Below are 22449 nucleotides of genomic sequence, written 5' to 3'. Positions count from 1 at the left end.
AGCATGTGCTGAAATAGCAAAAGTGCGTAAACCCATGGGATCTTTGTGTTTTGATAAATCAAACAGAAATGCTGGTTTTCTGTTGCTTGGATTTTGTGCTGGTGGGGAAGGTAGGCCTCCCCAGAACCTCTGAGGGAAACGGGTTTATGGCATGATAGTCATCACTTGTGGAACTGAAGGCCTTTCTGTAGAGAGTGAGATATGTCAGAGACCACATAGTCAGGTGCAAACACTGATCTGGTCCAGTGCTGTGTGTGGATAGGGAAGCTAAATCCTTAAGTCAGCGAGAAAGGAAAAGACAAGAGAGGTAGAATACTAATTTGGTCCTCTGTCATGCGTTCCTGTGGCCAGAGAAGGCACTGGAGGAAAGGGCATTTGACAATGATCAGACAGACAGAATTTTATTCCCGCCAGCTATTCTTATCAAACATATGAATATAATTTTTTTCCCCCTCTAAACAAGCTGTTTTCCAAAGAAATAGTTCTGGAACTCGCAAAATCAATTCATCTTCAAAATAAATTAAAAATGCAATGTGTACCCTTTCCCCATATGTATTATATTAATAGTATGCCAATGTATGTAAATGAGTCTGAAATTCAACTAGATGGAAGTATTTAAATATTCATAATCACGGTACAGCATATGCAAACCAGATTCTCAACAGAATTGTACTGCGGAGTCTCAAATAGCTGTACTGAAGCAAAGCCATTTTAACATAACTGATTTGGTTATTTTAAAAAATGTTGTCACCATTGGTTGTGCATTTGTTAATATCCGTGCATTGGTATTAACATCTGGATCAAGCCTCAATTCAGGAAGCCATGTAAGCGTGTGCTTAATTTTAAATCCATCCTTAACTCCTGTTGAAGTCAATGTATTTAAGTGCTTTCTTGAATCCGGACCTCAGAAAGAATTGCTTACATAATATCATGTTTACTGAGTTCCTCTACAAAACAGATTTGTTACTAATTAGTACTAAATATCATGTTATGCCAGTAGAGATGGGATAGTCTAGTTTAGCTTATTTTCATTCGAGAAACATTTTTGTATACAGAAATAGGATGCAGAATAAAGGGTAGCCCCCCAAAAAATTACAAATAGTATTTACACATTTAAAAAAATGAATGCATCTCTTGTAAGTTGTGATATATATAAATTCACATATATCCTGAAATGTATTTTAGAGGCACATTTTGAATATCTTATGGTGAACTCAGAAAGGTACATTTTAAGGCAACAATTTAAAATTAATCCAATAGCTTCTCTGTGAAGAGAAACAGAAGCTGTAATTCTTTCTAATTGATCCTAGATGTGAAAGAATGAGGTAAAAATCATTCTTCATCAGACCATTTGTTGTTTGTTTTTAAGAGGCACCAGCAACTGAGACATGCCTTCTCCCCCTTACTTCTGCTTAAAGATAAGAAAGAAGTTATAATTTATCCAATTACACATTTTAAAACATGCACAATGCAAGATAATAATATACTTTGTGTTCTTTTGTAACGAGTCAAAACTAGCTGTAATTGGTCCATAAGTTGGCTTGTTTTGAAAAACCGCAAATATTGCATCTGTGCTTTTAATGAGGTATTCAGTTAAAAGAGATCTTTGTGTTCCTTTTATCTGCCTCAAAATTGGTAGGTTAGATCTGAAATGGAGGTAGAATTCTTGTACAAAATTTGAAGTGAACTGGACAAAAGTTTCCTGAATGATCACACTCATAAAATACAGGTGCTCAATAGAATTCAGAAAGTCGTCTTTTATATATATATATATATTGCCACTTCAATAAAAGTAATCAGTGCATCACTTTCCTGAGTATGATTATTATCTATTCACTTGATGATGCCCTTGTTGCTGAGCAAAACAAATAAAGACAGTCCCTGCCTCATATAGCATGCAGTCTCAAAGTCAAAATTCACACCTAAATTGAATGACTGTGAAGTAACATTAAGAATGAATTTGGCTCCATGTGGATTAGAGGTAGCTTGCTATTTTACTAAGGTGCTTATATGGTCACCATTACCGTAAACATGCCACAATCTTTAATGTATTACACAATACCTCTGTGAAGTCAGTTACTATTACTGAGGCTCACAGCAAGGAGACTTGCCCAAGGTTACACATAAAGCCTGTAGCAGAGGTGGGTGGATGTTGAACCCAAGTCTCAGGTTTGCAGCCTAAGCACTGGGCTGAGCCAAGCTATAGCAATGCACTGAGTTAACAACCCAATTCCTTATCCCAACAACTATTAATCCCTAGGGTCTAGCTCCAAAATCCTTGAAGTCAATGTGACTCATTCTACTGACTTCAAGAACTTTGTCTCAAGCCCTAGGAGAAAGCAAGTAACCTGGACAGCTAAGGAATGCAGGGTTGTTTGGCAGGCACATGTCATAGAATCATAGAACTCAAAGTGACCTTGAGAGGTCATCTAGTCCAGTCCCTTACACTCATGGCAGGACTAAGTATTATCTAGACCATCCCTGACAGGTGTTTGTCTAAGCTGCTCTTAAAAATCTGCAACAATGGAGATTCCACAGCCTCCCTAGGCAATTTATTCCAGTGCTTAACCACCCTGACAGTTAAGAAGTTTTTCCTCAAGTCCAACCTAAACCACTCTTGCTGTAATTTAAGCTCATTGCTTCTTGTCCTATCCTCAGAGGTTAAGAAGAGCAATTTTTCTCTCTCCTCCTTGTAACAACCTTTTATGTATTTGAAAACGGTTATCATGTCCCCTCTCAGCCGTCTCTTCTCCAGACTGAACAATCGCAATGATGCACAATGTTTAATTTCCTCGGGACTGCATTGCTTGTGAGGAGTTGATACATTTTATTCTCTTCACCAGGCTTTTTAAGTACACGCACAGATCTCTCCAACAGCACTCGCTGTGTTGGAAATCAAAGCGTGTATGAGCACAGGTCTGCCTCGGGGCATTTAGGCCTGTAGGTAGGTTCAAGAGGCCAGCCAGGATGGCCTTATAAATAATGGTACAACAGTGATACTCAGACAAGGTTGAGGAGCCGCAAGTAGTTCTTTAATGTGTCTCCTGCAGTGCTTTGCAGCATATGATATTAAAACACCCTGTGCTTTAATTATTAACCAATCTAAGTTATTAACCAATCAGGATGTTTTTACTATATTCTTGTTACAGTGTGTATGGTAACACCCATTGTTTCATGTTCTCTGTGTATATAAATCTCCCCACTGTATTTTCCACTGCATGCATCCGATGAAGTGAGCTGTAGCTCATGAAAGGTTACGCGCAAATAAATTGGTTAGTCTCTAAGGTGCCTCAAGTCCTCCTGTTCTTTTTACTATATTGTTAACCATGTGTAGGATACTTGATCAGTCTATATAAATAGAGAGAGAGAGAGAGCGACTACTGTGGTTCTTTTGGGTAATGATCATGAAGTTGGCTCCGGAACTATAATAGTCAGGCCTTGTAGGGCTCCAAGTGGAGGGACAGCCAGGCCACAAGCTGCTTCTGGTCCCACTAGGGGTCCTCTGATTGACTTCAGGAAAGGATGATAAGAACCACAGTTAGTATGGAATGCAGGCTTCTTTGCGTTCTGTGCTTGGAGAGTACTAGTACTGAGAGTAACAGTACTATTAGCTCTTGCAACATTACTCTTGCAAAGTGCGGAAGGGACCTGCAATAATTGTGCTATTCCTCTCCTAGCCAAACCCCTGCTTTAACGTATATCTTCAAGGTTTCCAGTACCGTTAACAGACACCCTGACCCCCGACTGCTAACTAGGCTGGCCCCTTGGAACAGTTTTCATGGTACAGTATAGTTTTGTTTTTATAACAAGGGCGGTGGGTAGGGTTGCTACCTCTGAGGTACAAAAACCAGGACATCCGGGAAGATCCTGATCCCATAACGCTGGACTGCTGGCAGTGTGTACTGAGGACCCTGACAGCGGCTGTCAGATTCGAAAAAGGAACGATCCTGGGAACACCTGGATGGGAGGCAACCTTAGTGATGTGCAGATTTCCAGGTCCAAGCTATGCCCCATGAGAGAGCCAGATAAGGTGAGGAAACAGTCAGAGTCCTTTGTCCTGTCCCCAGGCAGCTCATGTGAATACTATTCTTAATGTATTAATTTATTATTATGAAATGCTGCATTAGGGTTTTGATGAGCTAGTTGAAGGGAGACGGGGAGGAACGAATCAGCAAGTCAGGCCTACTTCGCCCGGCTCTGCCGGTGGTGACTTGCTGTATGACCTTGATGGGGGGCAGTGGTTTCACACACCCCCCTCCCACCCATGCCTGAGATTCCCCCCACTGGGCGTCATGAACCAGCTCATGTTTGCCAAGTGCTGGGAGGGGAAACGCAAAGTGTCTGATACCAAAGGGGCACTTTTCAGGTTGGGGTGGTGGTGGTGGGGGGTTTATACAGGGAGATTTGGGGGGCGGAGGGAGGGTTGTTACAGGAGGGGGGGGTCCCTGCGCCCCCTCGAGGCCGCGGCCAGCTCTGCAGCCTGCAGGATGCGGCAAAGGCCTTTGCATAAATTATGTTCATGACGCAGCAGCTAAAAAAAATCCAAGTAACCAAAAAAATCCCCTTCCCCCGCCGCAACTCCCCCAGCGGGGGCCCGGGGCTGAGGCGGCTGCAAGCGGGGGTGGCCCGGCGCAGAGCCCCGGGGATCTCGGTGCAAGGGCTGGGCTGGGCAGGCGGAGTGGGGGGGCTGCCGCCTCCTTCCCCCCCCTTTGTGTGCAGCAGACTCCGCTCCGCTGCTGTGAGATGAATTGTTAATTATTCCCAGCAAAAAAGCGGCTCGGAGCCCCGGCCCGAGCGGGGGGCGAGCGGCTGCCGGCGCGGTGAGTGCGGGGCCCGGGAGAGGGGGTGCGGTGGGGCGGGCAGGGGGGGCGGGGGGGACCCGGTTCGGTGAATATGCAATGGTCTTAATTAGCATAATTTATATATTTATGATAAAGAGAAAAACCGGGGCCGGGGCCGCTGCAAGCGGAGGAGCCGGGGCCGGGGGAGCCCGGGGAGACTGGGTCGTGGGGAGACCGGGATTGAGGGGGCTGGGGTTGGGGGGGGGGGGAGACCGAGGAGCCGGGGTTAAGGGGAGCCCGGAGGTCAGGAAGCCGGGGTTGGGAGCCCCTGGGATCGGGGCCCCCAGGGGTCGGGAGCTCAGGGGGTTCTGGGGTTTGGGGGGGAGACCAGGGGAGTCGGGGTGGGGGGGAGCCCCATGGATCGGAGCGACCTGGGCGTCGGGCGCTGAGGGGACCCGGAGATCGGAGGAGCCAGAGGCTGAAGGGGATTGGGGAGCCGGGCTTCGAGAGACCCCCGGGGATCGGGGGCTGGGGGTGCTCCGGGGATCGGAGGAGACAGGGGTTGGGGGGACCCGGAGATCGGAGCAGCCCCGGGGATCGGGGGCTGGGGGGACCCCCAAGGATCGAAGCCTGGGGGACCCCCGGGGATCGGGGGCTGGGGGGGACCCGGGATTCGGAGCGGATCCGGGGATCGGGGGAGACAAGGGTTGGGGGGACCCGGAGGTCGGAGCACCCCCGGGGATCGGAGTCTGGGGGACCCCCGGAGATCGGGGGCTGCGGGGACCCGGGGTTCGGAGGGGATCCGGGGATCGGGGGAGACAAGGGTTGGGGGGACCCGGAGATCGGATCAGCCTCGGGGGCTGGGGGGACCCGAGGATCGGATGAGCCAGGGGCTGGGGGACCCCCGGGGATCGGGGGCTGGGGGGGACCCGGGGGTCGGAGGAGCCAGGGGCTGGGGGGCAGCGGGGAAGGGACCGCGGTAGGAGCTGCCCGGATCGGGCAGCGGGGGCCGGGCTGTGCCCGCCCCGGGGGGCGCTGTGCTGTGCTGTAGGCGGCGAGCAGACGGCGGGGCCCGGGGGTGGGGTCTCAGGCTGCACTGGGGGCTGCCGAGGCACCGGCCTGGGGGAGCAGCTGCCGGGGCCGGGCCATGGGGCTGAGCTGCCTGATTGGGAGGGAGACGCGTTGCAGGGACTGGGGTACTGGGGCTTCTCCTCCCTGCCGGGCTGTGTCTCATGCCTGGCTGGGTGGGGTGGGGCTGCCCCCTGCCCTTGGGCCCTGGAGCCCCCCTGCGCTGGGGGCTGGAGCCCCCTGGGTGGCTGGGGAGGGGCTGCCCCTGAGGCCGAGGAATATGTTACTGGGGCTAATTGCCACAAACTGGGAGTTTGTATTATCTCTCCAGGACCCCTTTAAGCATTCCCTGAGCTAGGTGCCCCTGTAGGGAGAGGGGCTTAGAGTCAGAGAGAAGTGTGTCTCCCGGGGAAGTGCCTCTATGCCTAACTCTGCTACTGCCATGCTGGTGACCTTCAGCAAGTCACGTCACCTCCCTGCCTCAGTTTCCCTGTCTGTAAAATGGGCACAAACGATACTGACCTCCTTTGTAAAGCACTTTGAGGTCTACTGATGAAAAGCGCTAGATGAAAGGTGGGTATTATTGCTAGTGCTAATTTGCACCAGAGCAATGGAGGATAATGGTGAATTTGATGGCACCCCAAACCCACAGGCTGGCAGGCACCCTGGACAGCAGTGGTCAGCACGACAGACACCCTAGTAGCTAAATATGTGTCCCTGATTTTTTACTGGGGTCTTTAGGCATTACTCCGATACAAATAAATAGGAATTACCAAAGGGAATGGAAACAAAAGATTCTGGAGTTGTCTTAAGGCTGCATTGGCTGGGCTTTGTATAGGGAAAGCGGCGAGCTCCATGTTCTCATCCCCTCAGGATGCTAACCTGATACAACTGCCGCTTCTAATGGTAACGATTGTACTTGCTTGTGACAAGGTGTTAAGACGCAGGCTGCCCTTCCCCCAGAGACAGCACTTATATGTTAGAGATGGAAAGAAGGAGCAGGCTGACCCAGAGGCGGATTGAGTAAACGGACTTCTTTATTGCAGTACTTGTTCCCCTCGACCCAGTTGTCGAGTAAGCCCCGAGTTAATCACGTCACATTCTTTTATCTAAGTTAATATGTAAATACCCACGTTTACTACAGCGCCCCCAAAACCTTTATTTAATAATATGAACGCCCATATAATGAATATTAATAGTTATATACTGAATATAATTATACCCTCCCCTGTTTACCATTTACAGCATTAAGCATATTGTACAGACATGTCTTTACCTTGAAGGTACGTTTCTTTGCAGTAATTGTAGCCACAAGTTCCCTTAATCAGCACTTCCCGGGGGAGGGAGGAAGAGGTAGGGTGACCAAACAGCAAGTGTGAAAAATCGGGATACAGGGTGGGGGGTAATAGGAGCCTATATAAGAAAAAGACCCAAAAATCGGGACTGTCCGTTTAAAATCAGGACATCTGGTCATCCTGGGAAGGGGCCGTGACCCTGAGCTTGTTTATGTAGCTGGGAGAGGGGAGATAACACTTCTTCAAACAAAGATCCTTCAGACAACCATATTTCTCATGCAACTGCAAGGCTTATCTATCCTTAACAAGCAGAAGGGAAGGGAAAAGGACGGCAGCTTTATCAAGCGAAGAATCAGTGCTTGCATGTGCCTCCCTCCCTATTACCATGATAGCGGTTACCCAGGTCTTTACTTAACCCTTACATACCCCAACATTATATATTAAAGGCTTTAAATACTAATAGACCTTGGTAGTAAGAGTTGCTTGACCAGGAAACACCTGTTGAGACAGATGTCCTGCCAGTGGGGGGGTGGGGGGGAGCGCGATCAGGGCCATGGAAATGCCCGGCAATACTGCATTTGATGCACTGAGCAGTATGACCTTCCATCCTTGTCTCCAAGGAGCTGGCTTTATTCTCTGTCTCACCTTTTGCAGTCAAAGTGATCAAATGTTTTTGGGCATGAAATATTAAGAAGAAACCAGCCGATTTTTCTCATGCATTCCCATCACAATTACGCACATGGTGGTGGTGGTTTTACCACCCGTGCTACATAGGTATCGATTGGGGAGCGAATGTTAGGTTTCTGCAGGATTACTCAGGTGCCACCCTGTTGGAAAGCTGGGAGATGTGCATTTTTTTAGGTTAGGCTTGCTTGGTAGGTGACATATTTTTATGTTGGCAGGACCTGCCGGAATCAATATTATGAACTTCCTTCACAACTGATAGACTGAGTTTATGGTTAATGTACTGGACTGGGATTCAGGAGATCTGAGTTCTGTGCCTGGCGCTGCAGTAGGCTTCTCACCTGACCTTGGGCGATTCACTTAATCTCTCAATACCCTAGCTGTAAAACAAAGATAGTAATACGTCCCGCCCTCTCAGGAGAAAGTAACGAATGTGCAGTCCGGAGATACTTGTAAACAAATACGGCTTCCAAGACCACACTGACCGAATTCAGGAAGATGTCAAGCAAACATATTATTAGGATTTGTATTATAGTAGAACCCTTTGTGCTGAGTGTGGTACGAACCCATAGGGAGAGAGTTTTTGCCCTGAAGAGCTTACAATCAAAATAGACAAAGGGTGGGAGGGAAAACAAGCCACGGGGCAATTAAGTGATTTGCCCCAGGTCATCCAGCAGGTCGAGGACAGAGCTAGGAACAGATCTCCTAATCCAGTGGGTCGCACTGGCTCTCTAATAGAGTATCATCCTTATTTCGAAGGTTGCAGCGATTGTAACGAGGGAAAAGCAGGGAAAACAAACGTTTATTTTAAAGGTACTAACAGGGTTTGGCAAATAACTGGGAGTTAAACCCAGAAATTGGCAGGAGTTGAGTCACGTCTGGCTTCTTTGTTTTTTAATGTATTTAGTAAAATGTTCTGGATGCAGATGAAAGCTCCCTGTTCGTTACTCACTGCTCCACTTGCCTTGAAACGGGAATGGCAAGTGTATCGGTAAAGGGATTGGCAGGTTGTCTCTGGCTTTCCTTGAAGTCCCAGTTATGGCAACAGGTTCTGGAGTCTGCCCATGAGCAATCGACTGCAGGATCAGGGCTAAAAAAACTGCCAACCAACTACTGGCAAATGCAAGTGACCTCTAGTTCCTTTGCACAGATGCCAGTAAGTACGTCAACGTAAAATAAGGTTTCAGAGTAACAGCCGTGTTAGTCTGTATTCGCAAAAAGAAAAGGAGGACTTGTGGCACCTTAGAGACTAACCAATTTATTTGAGCATAAGCTTTCGTGAGCTACAGCTCACTTCATCGGATGTGTGAGCTGTAGCTCACGAAAGCTTATGCTCAAATAAATTGGTTAGTCTCTAAGGTGCCACAAGTACTCCTTTTCTTTTAACGTAAAATAAGGCATTCTTGTGGGTGGGAGGTGCTCTTTAAAGTTTGCAGAAGCTGCACATGCTTTGCAGACATGAATTCCCTCTTGTGATTTCTTCAGTCCTGAAACTCAGCTTGAAGCCGCAGTTCATTACAGGCAGCCCTACGGCCCACTTCTATTTGTCTCAAAGTACATTTAACAGTAACCAATTTGTAATTCTTTCTGCTGACGAAACTGTCATCTTAGGTCAGCAGAGCAGCCTGATCTGATGACAGCCCACTTTATAGCAACTCAGTACAGATTTTCATAGCTTTACGGTAACGTTGGAGCGGCTGTCCTTTATGTGTCACAAATGAGTTTTCATTGGCTTGGCTGGTGGAGTTAGCTGGCCCGGCCCAGCCCTGGCACAAGCTTTCCAGGAAAGAGGCTCACTCCTCTTGTAGGAGATAGTAACCAAGAGCTTTGGGGAGCGGCCGTATGTTCCAAAGTTATGCTGGTGGCAGAAATCTCTGTCTTCGAAGATAGTATCAGAGGGGTAGCCGTGTTAGTCTGTGTCCACAAAAACAACAAGGAATCCGGTGGCACCCTAAAGACTAACAGATTTATTTGGGCATAAGCTTTCGTGGGTAAAAAACCCCACTTCTTCAGATGCATGGAATCGAACTCTGATCAGAGGCTGTCTCTGATTTTTCATTACCCCTCCCCCCCATCTTTAGGAGTTTAAAAATAGCCATAAAACTTCACTCTGAAACGTGCCAAGCAGGGTGCATTCCCCGGGGAGCAAATGCACATTTTCAGAAACATTGGATAGGCCATTTTGAAGCTCCCAAGCACAGAACTGAAGTTTCCCCCTATTATATAGAGTGGATTTTGGTTGTGGTTTTATTTTTACCTTCAGAAGGAGGAATCCAGTTTTGTTTCAGCAAACAGTTGGGGGCTGTCCTATGATGGTTACTTGTAGAACAGTTGCACCCTATGTCTGATGCTCAGTTCACTAAGACCACTTTGCACTGTTCTGGTGCAAATGGGGATTTCAAATGAGCGTATGTTACATTTACTTGCCTCCTTGGAGAGCCACAGTGATGGGAAGGGACATTACTGTAAATGAGAATCAAGCCATGCCCGTTGCTCTGGGAATAATCTTGTGCTACATTAAGGGATGAGTAAGGGTGCTGGAAGTTTGCCCTGCTGTTGTGCCTAGATGTGTGTGTGCATGTTTCTAGCCTTTAACCTCTTTGCGAATCCCAGTCCCAGGGCTCGTCTTAATCACGAGTAAACGTGATTTAGAGTAGTTGAGTTAGGCAACATGCTGCAGAGGAAAGGATGGGCATGCTGTCCACTGGTCATATGCTATTCCTGGCTCCGCCACTGGCCTGCTGGGTGACCGCAGGCAAGTCACGTCACTGCCCCCTGCCTCAGCTTTCCCATCTGTAAAATGGAGATAATGATACTGACCTTCTCCGTGAAGTGAAGATCTGCTGATAAAAAGTGCTGCAATACTATCGTTGTTTTATTATATTAGAGTGAGGCTGGAAAGGACTAATTGGATAAGTACCCAAAATGTGATTTCAGTGGGAGCTAGGTGTCTAAATACCTCTGAGAATCTCAGCCTTAAGTGCTGAAGTCACTTTTTAAAAATGGGGCTTGTGCTCCTAAATGACTTAGGAGCTTTGGAAATTGTTGCTCATAAATCCCCATTTATATAGACTGTAACTGACATGAGCATCTGCCTTCGAGCAAGATTGGCTTGTTTATTTTTATGAATATTTATTTAGAATTACACTAAACTGGGATTTAAGACTGAGGTGCTTTTTCTTTTCTATCTGGACACTGCTTCAGACTGTAAAAAACAATGTGTGATTCAGCCATACTAAATGGGGGCCTGTCCTCTTAGGGGTCTGATGCTGTAATTGAATCTTTCTCTCTGGGGACCTGATTCCAGGATCAGAGCCTAGATCAGAACCGTAGGAAGAATGGGCGAGTGGATTGAGAAGGAGCCCAGGGTTTGTGTGCTCCTGAGTGTTAGTGTTCATTCTGCCAGTGATTCACTGTGTGATGCTAGACAAGTTACTCCTTCTGCCTCAGTTTCCCCTTCAGTAAATGCAGTTGGTAATATTTGCCTTCCTCTGAGAACATTGTGACGTTAATTGTGAAGTACTTTGAGATTCCCAGAGGAAAAGGTTTGGTCAAAATGCAAACAAAGGTTTAGTGTTTTGTGGGGGAGGCTGTTGGGGGGAGGAATTAATTGCAAAACCAGGTTGAAATGTCCTTAATATTCTGAAAACGAATATGAATGGAAAAGAGGGAGATTAAACATGAGGCACAACATGTGTGCTTGGACCCATGTGATGATGAATGGCTTTTTATGATTAAATGCAGGGTTTAATTTAATTAAATTGCAGTTTAGACCTTTAGGTAGCTTCATTGGAAAAGCAAATGTTTGTGGTCTTTGTGAGTTCAAGTTTGTCCATTTAATTGATCTCTCAAGAGATACAAGTGCAACCAGTCTGAAAGATACAACAATCCCTGCAGACCACTTAAAGTCTTAAACAGTGAGAATAAGGACTTGTGTACAGGGAGAAACTGACCAGAATAGCTATTGTGACATAAACTACTCTACAAAAGCAGTTGTGGTCAGTTTCCTCTTGTAGACAAGCATTTAGTCACATACATGTGAAGGAGGGGAGGGATAGCTCAGTGGTTTGAGCATTGGCCTCCTAAACCTACGGTTGTGAATTCAATCCTCGAGGGGGCCATTTGGGATCTGGGGCAAAAATTGGGGATTGGTCCTGCTTTGAGCAGGGGGTTGGCCTAGATGACCTCCTAAGGTCCCTTCCAATCCTGATATTCTATGATTCTAAGAACCTTTAACTCCATGAATTTTGTGCTGAATGGCTTTACAAATTGGGAATACTGATTTAGTTGGGGATCGGTCCTGCTTTGAGCAGGGGGTGGGACTAGATGACCTTCTGAGGTCCCTTCCAACCCTGATGTTCTATGATTCTATGATACTACAAAAATGAGAGGCAGGTTTTCATTTGGCATGAGTCAGCATAACACCACCGAAGTCCGTGACACAATGTCACCCTGCACCAGCCCTAATATGAGCCTGAGTGACTGCGAAATTGCTTTATGGGCTCGATCCTGCCAGATGTCGAGCACTTTGTTCCCAATCTATCAGAGCGCTTCAGCACATGCTTAACTTTAAGCATATGAAATCACCCGCCTTGCTCAACGTTAAAACCACATGATGTTCTTAAGTGTTTTGCTGTATGGGGACCAGAGTGCATGATTGAACCCCTAACTCTGGATGGCAGAAGTGGGAGGCTCAGCAGTCTCAAAGCTTCTGATGCCTCATGTCTTAGTCTCCTCTTGTGCTATTAACCACTGGTGCAGGTATCAGCACTGTAATTTCAGCCTTTTGTAACGGGTAACCTCTTTCCCTAGCCCCCTTAATACTGAGCCCCAGTGCATTGTGGCTGCCCATTTTTCATTCAGTGTGTGCATGATCTAACCCACAGTTGTACTTAGGATACACTCCCTGATGGGTTAGCACTGGTGTAACGGGACAGGAAGTGGTGGTCAGCAATGGGGTAATCACAGTCTTGCCTTGGCCTAGTGAAATGGTGCAGTGTCCCAGAAGGTTGGGGGTAGTTGCCTTACAGTAGAACCCAGGATCCATTTCAGATTGGTAGGGAAGATGGTTCAGATTCTCCATGCCTCAGTTTCCCCATCTGTCAAATGGGGATAATGGTGCTGACTTCCTTTGTAAAGTGCTTCAAAAGCTATGGCTGACAAGAACTATTATCATCATTAGTTACTATTCCCTTTGCTTGCAGGCTCATGGGCCCCTTCCGGTGGGGTCCAAACTTGCTCCCATCGAATCAATGGGAACTTTGTCATTAACTCCAACAGAAACAGAATTTAGTTGGTAATATTGACATTTCTGTGGCACTCCCCACTTTAGTACCTGAGCATATAACACACCTCAGTACAGGAGCCCTCACAGTACTCCGATGAGGATGGGCATTAATTTTTCAAAGGTATTTAAGGCACCTAAAGATGCGGATGGGTGCTTAGTGGGATTTCTAAAAGGCTTATAGCACGTTACTCGTCTAATTCCCATTGATTTCTCTGGGAGTTGGGGGCCCAATTAGCTTAGGCGTTTTTGAAGACAACACTAGGTACCTATCTGTGTCCGTAGATGCCTAAGCACCTTTGAAAATCTGACTCTTCGGACTTCTCACCTGTGGCATGTTTGTTCAAAGTGAGATTCCCACTGGAATGGTATCCAGGCCGTCACATCTCTGACTCATCAACACTAGTAATTAACACATCAGTTATAGTCACAGTGAAAACTGGAGCTTCGTAAATCATCTTCTCCCTCTCTTTTCCAATTCTTTTTTATTATTAGTAGTATAATTTAGTGCATTTCAGTTTCTCGTCACCATCTGTTGTGAAATGGCTGTTTTCGTGCTGCGTGCGCTCAACACCACCATCTGGGCACATGATTTGTCCCATTGATTGCAAAAATGTGCGAAGAAGCAAAATGAAATGGTATGACACACTCGCAGAATATCTGCTCAATGAGCGCCAGCCCGTGAGGAAATCCAAGCCATGCCACGGAACTGCACTGAGCTTGACATTATGAAATGTCTGTTTAATCGTCCATCACGCTAATGGGTCTTTTTGCACCACACTGAGAGAGATCTCGGCTTCTCTTCTCTGCCCATTATTTGACTCTGCTGCACTGGGAAGGCCTGAAAAGATGGAAGTATCCTGCTCTGATAAATACAGTAGATAGAACCTGATTAGTGAGTCTTGTTCACTCTTGTTAGACTGTACCTGAGATTCTGAAAGTGGCTCTTCATCTTGTTTTGTTGCTGTAGATCTGTGCAGAGATAAACTTCCCATAAGCCGCAAGTATGTTTCCCGTCTCGAGCTGCTCTTTGCTGCAGTTTTTAGTGTAACTTTGATCAGCAAAACTCCAAGGCTCTGTTGAAAGAGCCCTTTTTTTTTTAATCCTCTGCACACTTTGAAGAAGGCGTCTTGCACTGAACTTCATTCTGATTTACACAAAGGCCATTTTATACCTCTCTGGCAGGGCAAAGGCACCTTAAAGTGTGTGTAACTGTAAAGACTTATGCTGCTTTTTAAACACTCCATTGTGCCCAGGTGCCTCCTTGGGAAAGTGCATGGGATTTTGTTTGTTTTTCACCGTTTCCTGGAGACGTTCCTAAAATGCACAAACAGGAGGGATGTGACTGGGGAGCAGATGAATAACCTTGGGAGGACCAAGAGAGCTGGGGCATTTTCAGCACCAAGCTTTTTTATTTTGCAGCACAGCGAGTGAAATCATAGAAGCTGATCACGCTGAAGCATTTGCCCAGCTCCCTATGGGAGACAAGTGCACAAAACTCTCCCGACTCGTCCCACGATTGTGCTTTGCCCAAAGCCGAAAAGCAAATGAGTACCCAGCATTAGAACTCAGAATTTCCTGGGTTCTCCTCTTGTGGTTTTTCTAACAGACGAGCTAATAACTGCTCAGTCCCATCTCCTGCCAAGAATGACACTCACTCAGTCACTAGAGAGTGTGTTTGGAATTATACCTTTCCTTAAACAGCTGTTCCTGGCGTCAGCGTTCACTGCAAAGGAAAGTTGCAGTGAGGCACAGATGTCTGGCTATTTTTTAAATATTCACTGGCTTTTTAAGAATGTGTCCACTGAATATCAAGCAGTCTCCCTGTGGGTGCCCAACACTGCCGCGATTTTTACCATTTTGTTGTATTTTTAAAATTATAGCAATCTTAAATTTTGAAATGAAAAGTCGTTTTGACAATTTCAGAACTTTTTAGTCGAGTGGAAAAATTTGTCGAGACTGGCCCCCCTTTCCTGTGAAAAGTTTTGGCTTCTTTAAATGGGCAACTTCCGATGAAAACGTTTTCCATCAAAAAATTCCCCATCAGCTTTACTACGCTGTGAGATACACATTACCTGGCTCTTGATGGCAGACTCCCAGTGAGGGTTCAGTAGATGAAGGAAGGCTCACCAGGAATCAGCAGCTGCATTTCTTTAGCCTCTGAGGGGGTGTCTACACTGGTATAATTTCCAGCTCCAGCAGACACCCCTGCACTAGGTCTGATCAAGCTAGTGAGCTAACAATAGCAGTGTAGCCGCGGCTGGGAATGGGCTAGCTGCTCTAAATGCATACCTAGGATTTCAGATGGGATTGTACTCAGGGGGCAGCTACACCGCCCACGCAGGTGTGGCTATGCTAAATGCTATTTACCAGTATGCAGCCAGTATACACTACAAAAGCTCTGCCGTATAACTATATTGGCAAAGCCTTCTGGATGCAGCTTATACCGGCAAAAGGACACTTGAAACCACCTCCCCAAGAAACATAAACTATACCAGCAAAGGGACACTTACAGGGATGAGCTGCTTTCTACACAGGGGAATTGCTTGTGTGATGTTTTTACAGTCTTAATCAACATAGCTATGACAGCAAAGATCTGTAGTGTAGACCTGGCTGGGGAATAGGTTATACATACCAGTATATTAATCAGTTTAAAAAAACCAACCCTTAAATGAAGTAGTTAAATCAGTATGAAAACTGTGCGTAGAGCAGACCTAAGGTAAAATGACAGGAGTAAGCTTTACAGGTGTGAGCATCTTTATATTATTTTATGTATTTGTGTTACCATAGCACCTGGAAACCGCAGTCATGGCTCTGGACTCCATTGTGCAAGGTGCTGTACAAACACAGAAGGAAAAAAAGACAGGCTCTGCCCCAAAAGAGCAGACAATCACCAGTATAACCAGATCCCGACCCAGGGATGATCACTCTAACGCTGTTGGTGCACAATCATGCCCCAACTCTAAACAGGGAAACGGGTATGCCTGTATATACACCAGGCTGAAGTATTGTGGACGGGATTTTTAAAGGCGTTCAGCATTGGATGGACCCCGATTCTAATTGAAGTCAGCAGGAAAATTCTCAGTGAGAGCAGGTTGAGTGAATGCTGAAAATTTCCACTCTCTGCTGCTTAGGCTGATGAGGTGATACAACATTTCAGGCTGCTTTTAGAAGGTGCTGAACAGAAACCCTCCATAAACAGAATTTGTGCCCGGGCAAACAGCGAACAGCCCAGCTAACAACGTCCTTAACCCTTTTATTTTTCAATAGCTAGCTAGCTAGCTCGATACAGATGTTCCTGCTGAGTTTGTTCAGAAACAGCTTGTTAATTGGTCTCTATACGCAGCAGCCTTGGTATTGCTCATTGCTGTTTATTCACGTCCTGCGTTTGCAAAGCTGGAAGATTTTACTGCAGGTTTCATTATGCCTGTGTGCAAAAGATGTCTCCGTCAAACAGTATTATTTAGTACAGCCGCAGCAGAGAAAGCCGGGACAGGGCTTGTCTTGGGTCTTGTCTGTACGAGCAAGCTGAATCTTTTTAATGAAAGGGGTGAATTTCAATCACGTTGGTGGTGCCAGTGTAAACCCCTGTGTGGACTGTGATTTTTGGTTGAAAACGGGCTTATTTCGGTTTAGCTTAAAGGAATTTAAGGAATTTAGACCAAACTGTTATAAACCACTCTGAAACCAAAACCGGAGTGTCCAGTTTAACAAACCAGTTTGAATTTGCGTGTAGACAAGGTCTGATAAAAAAGATCTCTTCAGTGGACATTTCTCTGCCTTGACTACCTCCTGGGACAAACCAAATTCAGCCCTGGCATAAACAGGCTGAGTTTCCATTGATAAGCATGAGAACTGTGCTGAGTTATTCTGTACCGGGACTGAATTTGGTCCGATGCCTTTAAAAACATTGCAGCTTTAGTTATGAAACCTGTTCTCTAATTGACGGGGGGGCCGATGCTGCCCCCCTACTCCAGTCTCTCTATGCCTCTCCAGCAGCATGGAGGGGTTGTGAATGAGCCGCAAAGGGCAGAGGAGAATTCCCCCAGCAAAGAGCTGCCATGTGCATAATTGTGCTGTTCCCCTCTTACCAGCTCAGGTGCAGGAGACAGAAAGGGGAAGGAGCCATAATGCTCAGTGCTAAGGGGATCCCGGGTGGTGGTACCACCTGAGAAAGGCTGCTTGAGGATAGAACAGCCCCTGGGGCTGCTCTAACTTATCCAGAGAGCTTTTTTGTGGGGTCAGCGGTTATTTATGATTTGCATTATAGTAGAACCTGGAAACCCCAGGTGAGATAGTGACCCTATTGTGGTAGGGTCTATAAAGTGAAGGATAGTCCCTGCCCCAAAGAGCTTACAGTCTCCTCCCAGAGACACACAGCAGGTCTTACCGCTGCCAGGAGACCAGCAAACCGGTCACTAGCCACCACCCTGTCCAGCTCACAGATCTTCCCTTCCTGGTGGAATGACTGTACATTCGGCTCATCTCGTCTCTTCGTCACAGGAGGTTTTGCAGCTTTAGTTCTCTGCTTTTTCTTTCCACCGGCACGTCCCTGGCGCAGCAAGTGTCCCTCGCTCCAACTTTTCCTGCCGGTTCCTGTGCTCTGGCTGTAGGAGAACTAATTAACTATTAATAACGCCAGATGCATCGAAGAGCTACCTGATGGCCCCTGACTCTGTTCTCTGTTGCACTGGAATAAATTGTTAATTAAAGCAGGCACCGGCATCCCATGGCATTTGGCTACTCTGAAGTCAAAGCGGGATTTAAAAACTTTTATCAGATATTACAGATCAGTCACTCGGCTGATCTCAATCAGTTCAGTCGCTCAGGCAGCAGGGTCTAAACCTATTAAAAGCCACCGAGCGTAGCGGAGAAGACGGCATTGGTTCTGGGCCGCGCCCCCTGGGATCTGTTTGAATGTTTAGGTTGTGATTCTCAGAGCCAACTAGGGGGATAGTTTTAAAGGGAGCTGGGCAGCTACATTTACAGTTTAGTGTGTGCAGCAGCTAGGAGTTGCGTAGTATCCCTTTAAATAGTTTGTGAGCCTTCTAATGGCGCTCACTGGGTTTTATGTTTCAGAAGCCAACAGACTACTGCCAGTAGCATGTATATGTCTATAGGTTGCTTGTTGTATATAGTTAGTAAACACAGTTACTCGGACTCCGCTGTGTTTCTGTGAGGTTCCTTCCTGCAGTAATAATTCCACACACTGTTTAAAGGGACACTACCCAGTTACTACACACTGCATATTGTAGCGGTGTCATTTTGGCCTCATTGCTGTTAACGGGCCAGGATTTCATCCTATATTATTGAAACATGAGTGCACATCATAATAACATGCACACCCAACGTCTGCTCCAAAGTCCCAGTGCTAATCTTTAAAGCCACCTGCCGATCAGCTGTTTGCTGGGCCCTACCGATCAGCTTCTCCCTTTCCCCCCAGCACCTCCCGCCTGCTGCCGATCAGTTGTTCGGTGGTGGGCGGGAAGTGCTGGGGAGGAGAGAGAGGTGTGAGGGTGGGAAGAGATGAAGTAAAGGCAGGGCGCAGGCAGGGCGTGCTCAGAGAAGGGGTGGGGCCTCGAGGGGAGGGTGCGGGAAGAGGCGAGCGAGGGTGAGGCTTTGGGAGGAGGAGTGGAGTGGGAGTGGGGCCTCGAAGTGGAGCAGAAGAACATAAGAACGGCCATACTGGGTCAGACCAAAGGTCTATCAAGCCCAGTATCCTGTCCTCTGACAGTGGCCAATGGCAGATGCCCCAAAGGGAATGAACAGACAGGTTATCATCAAGTGATCCATGCTCTGTCACCCAATCCCAGCTTCTGGCAAACAGAGGCTAGGGACACCATTCCTGCCCATCCTGGCTAAGAGCCATTGATGGACCTATCTTCTGTGAACCTATCTAGCTCCCCTTTGAACCCCAATATAGTATTGGCCTTCACAACGCCCTCTGGCAAGGAGTTCCAGAGGTTGACAGTGCATTGTGTGAAAAAATACTTTCTTATGTTTGTTTTAAACTTGCTACCTATTAATTTCATTTGGTGGCCCCTTGTTCCTGTATTAGGAGAAGGAGTAAATAACACTTCCTTATTTACTTTCTCCACACCAGTCATGATTTTATAGACCTCTACCATATCCCCCCTTAGTCACCTCTTTTCCAAGCTGAGAAGTCCCAGTCTTATTCATCTCTCCTCATACGGAAGTTGTTCTATACCCCTAATCATTTTTGTTGCCCTTTTCTGAACCTTTTCCAATTCCAATATATCTTTTTTGACATGGGGCGACCACATCTGCGCACAGTATTCAAGGTGTGGGTGTACCATGGATTTATATAGAGGCATATATTACATATATTTATAAAAATATGATATTTTCTATCATATTATCTATCCCTTTCTTGATAATTCCCAACATTCTGTTCGCTTTTTTGACTGCTGCTGCACATTGAGTGGATGTTTTCAGAGAACTGTCCACAATGACTCCATGATCTCTTCCTTGAGTGGTAACAGCAGGAAAAGCTGAAAGTTGGCATCCATGCCGTCTTGGACCGTCGTAAAGGGACCCTGATTTTCAGAGAGTGCTGAAGGCCCCACTTTGGAAAAGAGGACCTTTTTAGGTCTCTCATGTTAGGCACCCAGGAAAAAAAATCACTAGTCCTTTCAAGCCTTGAGGGTCCTGTGCCCAGGGAAGAGGCAGTGTTCTCTTTGGAAACAGCTGCTCTTTAAGGCTGGAATTTTCAGCGGGTTTATGGGAGTTAGACGCATAACCCCCACGGACAGCGGGAGAGGAAAATGCCAGCCTAAAGAAATGTGTTGGCATGAGTCTGGTTTTCCAAGGAGTGGGAGAATGGTTTGATCCTGAGGGGTGGGTTTCGCTTTTCTGTTGGTGGATTCTCATCTCCTGGGATGATTTCTCCTCCCAAAATCAGTAGACATTCTTGCACTGATCCATTGCTTCGCTTGGGGTGAGGTGGCGCTGGGTATTTCTAGTGGAATCTCCAGCGCCTCTTTCTTCTCTCATTGGCTGTTCAGCCCTTCCACTTTACTAAGTGAATCACACTCACGCACAGACACACATGCCTTGTGAGATATGATCAATATTAGCTCACCCGCCTCCCACACCCAGCATAGAGAAGGGGACTCTGACATACCAACCCCTTCCCAAGGAAGTTAGTGGTAGAACTGGGAGTAGAACCCAGGAGTCCTGGCTCCAAACCATAGCCGCCAACGGTGTGGGTGCTCCGGGACTCAAGCACCCATTGGGGCCACTGATCAACTGTTGGGCGGCTGGTGAGGAAGCACTCAGGGGAGGACAGGAGACCTCAAGCAGGGGGCAGAGCCGGGCCTCAGGGAAAGGGGCGGAGTGGGGGCGGGGCCTCAGGGTGGAGCCGGGGGGTGGAGCACCTCCCAGCACTTGACCTTCCATTGCCCTGCGTTTGTTGCAGTCAGTGACCCGTCGCAAAGCGGAACTGGTTCGGAAGAGGAGTGTTTTAACACCCGCTTTGCACGGGTGTGAACGGCTCCACAAGGCGTAGTGGTATGGAGAAGCCAGGCTGCCTGTGCCTCGCTCTGACAGCTACCCCACCGTGCAAAGGGAGGCTGGTCTCGGGACAGTTCCCGTGCGGCTACGGCGTGGGAAACGCAAGGGTGCATGTTGTTTCAACTCTCCCAAGATTTGACCCCATGGAGGGTGTGACACCGGTTTAGTAGCAGACGCTCTTGTGACCGTTGTCTTCTTGCTTGCAGTATGTGGAGAGTCTGAGTCCACCCCACTCCGCCCAGCGCGCAGTGACCAATCATGGACGTGCAGCCCCAGGAAGCTTCCCTGACGGTTAACGAGCAAGTACGTTGGTTTCTTTCCACAGGTTTGTGGCAGCTGAGCCTGGCGTCGGGCTTGGGACTATCCTGCCGTTCTAACACTGCGGGCGTGTGCAGGGCCAGATCCTCAGCGGGTGTAAATCAACATTGGCTCCAGAGGCGCGTCACTGATTTACACCCTTTGGGGCTTCGGCCCATTGACTTCAATATAACGGTGCTGATTCACTCCAGTTGAGGGGCTGCCCCGGTGAAGTCAGCAGAGCTATGCCAGCTCACACCAGCTGGAGCTGTGGCCTGGTGACTGATGGAGCTACAGCTGATTTACACCAGCTGAGGATCTGGCCTGGCTGTTTGTGACTAACTGCAATGGTGATGAAAAAGTTACAGCTGAGCCTAGTGTAATTAGACGGACAGACAGATAGATACGGGGGTGGCTGGATAGACAGACAGATGTGTATGGGGATAGATAGAGATAGATAGAGGGGGTGCATGGGCTAGATAGATAGAGGGGGTGCATGGATAAACAGACGTGTATGGCGATGGCTGGATAGATAGATTCGATAGATAGATAGAGGGGGTGCATGGGATAGATAGATAGATTAGATATGGGGATGGTTGGATAGACAGATAGATAGACAGATAGATGATGTGTATGGGCATGGATGGATAGACAGACAGCTATGTATGGGGATGGATTATGGATGGATGTGTATAGGGATGGATGGATAGATAGATGGATCCAGTCTAGCTCTGCCTTTTGCTGTGGATGGAGAGTGTGAAGCCCAGAGAATCATGCCTTCTTCTTGTTCGTCTCTTTCAGGGTTTGTGCCCGTTGAGCTCTTACTTACGCTTTGCTGTCTGCTTCCAGGTCATTGTGATGTCGAGTCACGAGACTATCCGAGTGCTGGAGGTGGGAGTGGACGCCCCACTTCCAGCAGAGGATGATGGGAAAGCTTTGGAACCAACAGCTGGAGAGGTGGCAAGCAGCTGCCCCGTGGAAACAAGTGAACCAGGAAGAGAAGATGTGCAGGCAAACCTAGAGACCACGTGTGGGGGGACAACTGGTACGAGGCCCTCTACACTGTGCTGTTTCACTGTTCCCCCACCCCACACCCATTGATTAGGGCAAAGGATTAGGAAAATGCCCAAGACCTAGAAAACCTCCTGAGTCGGCCAAAAGCTCCCCTGAAAAATATACCCCCAATTTCAATTCACTTTCTAATCCAGTCCCCAGCGGTGGGCAGCCCCAGCCACCCCAAGTCCCAGCCACCCTAGCCCCAGCCCCAGCCTGCTTCTCTGAAGAGGAGCAGCCTGCCTGGGCTGGGGGCAAGGGGGAAGGGCAAGCAGGAGGGGGCTTCTGGGAGGAACATGGGCGGGGCCACGCTGGGCTGTTTGGGGAGGCACAGCCTTCCCCAGCCTATGCGACGTGCCGCCCAGGAATACGTGGGATCAATACACGCTGCAAAACACTTCTGCATACGATGCTTGCACCTTCCCAGGTTGCTGCCTGGCTCTTTGTGGAGATC

The 22449-nt window shown here is 47.5% G+C and overlaps 1 protein-coding gene across 1 annotated transcript in view; it reads left to right on the top strand.

The window, feature by feature from the left end:
• Positions 1–4541: 4541 nt before the first annotated feature.
• Positions 4542–22449, top strand: part of POU6F1 (POU class 6 homeobox 1) — a 31981-nt gene continuing 14073 nt past the window's right edge. Inside the window, exons 1-3 of the mRNA XM_077838206.1 lie at positions 4542–4820; positions 20852–20948; positions 21792–21987. Of these exons, the coding sequence (XP_077694332.1) occupies positions 20904–20948; positions 21792–21987 (241 nt within the window). The 5' untranslated portion in view covers positions 4542–4820; positions 20852–20903. The remainder of the gene's footprint in view (positions 4821–20851; positions 20949–21791; positions 21988–22449) is intronic.

The sequence above is a fragment of the Eretmochelys imbricata genome, chromosome 20, assembly GCF_965152235.1.
Source record: "Eretmochelys imbricata isolate rEreImb1 chromosome 20, rEreImb1.hap1, whole genome shotgun sequence".
NCBI lineage: Eukaryota > Metazoa > Chordata > Testudines > Cheloniidae > Eretmochelys > Eretmochelys imbricata.
The sequence above is the reverse complement of the archived record's forward strand: the minus strand, read 5'-3'. Positions and strand labels throughout refer to the sequence as shown.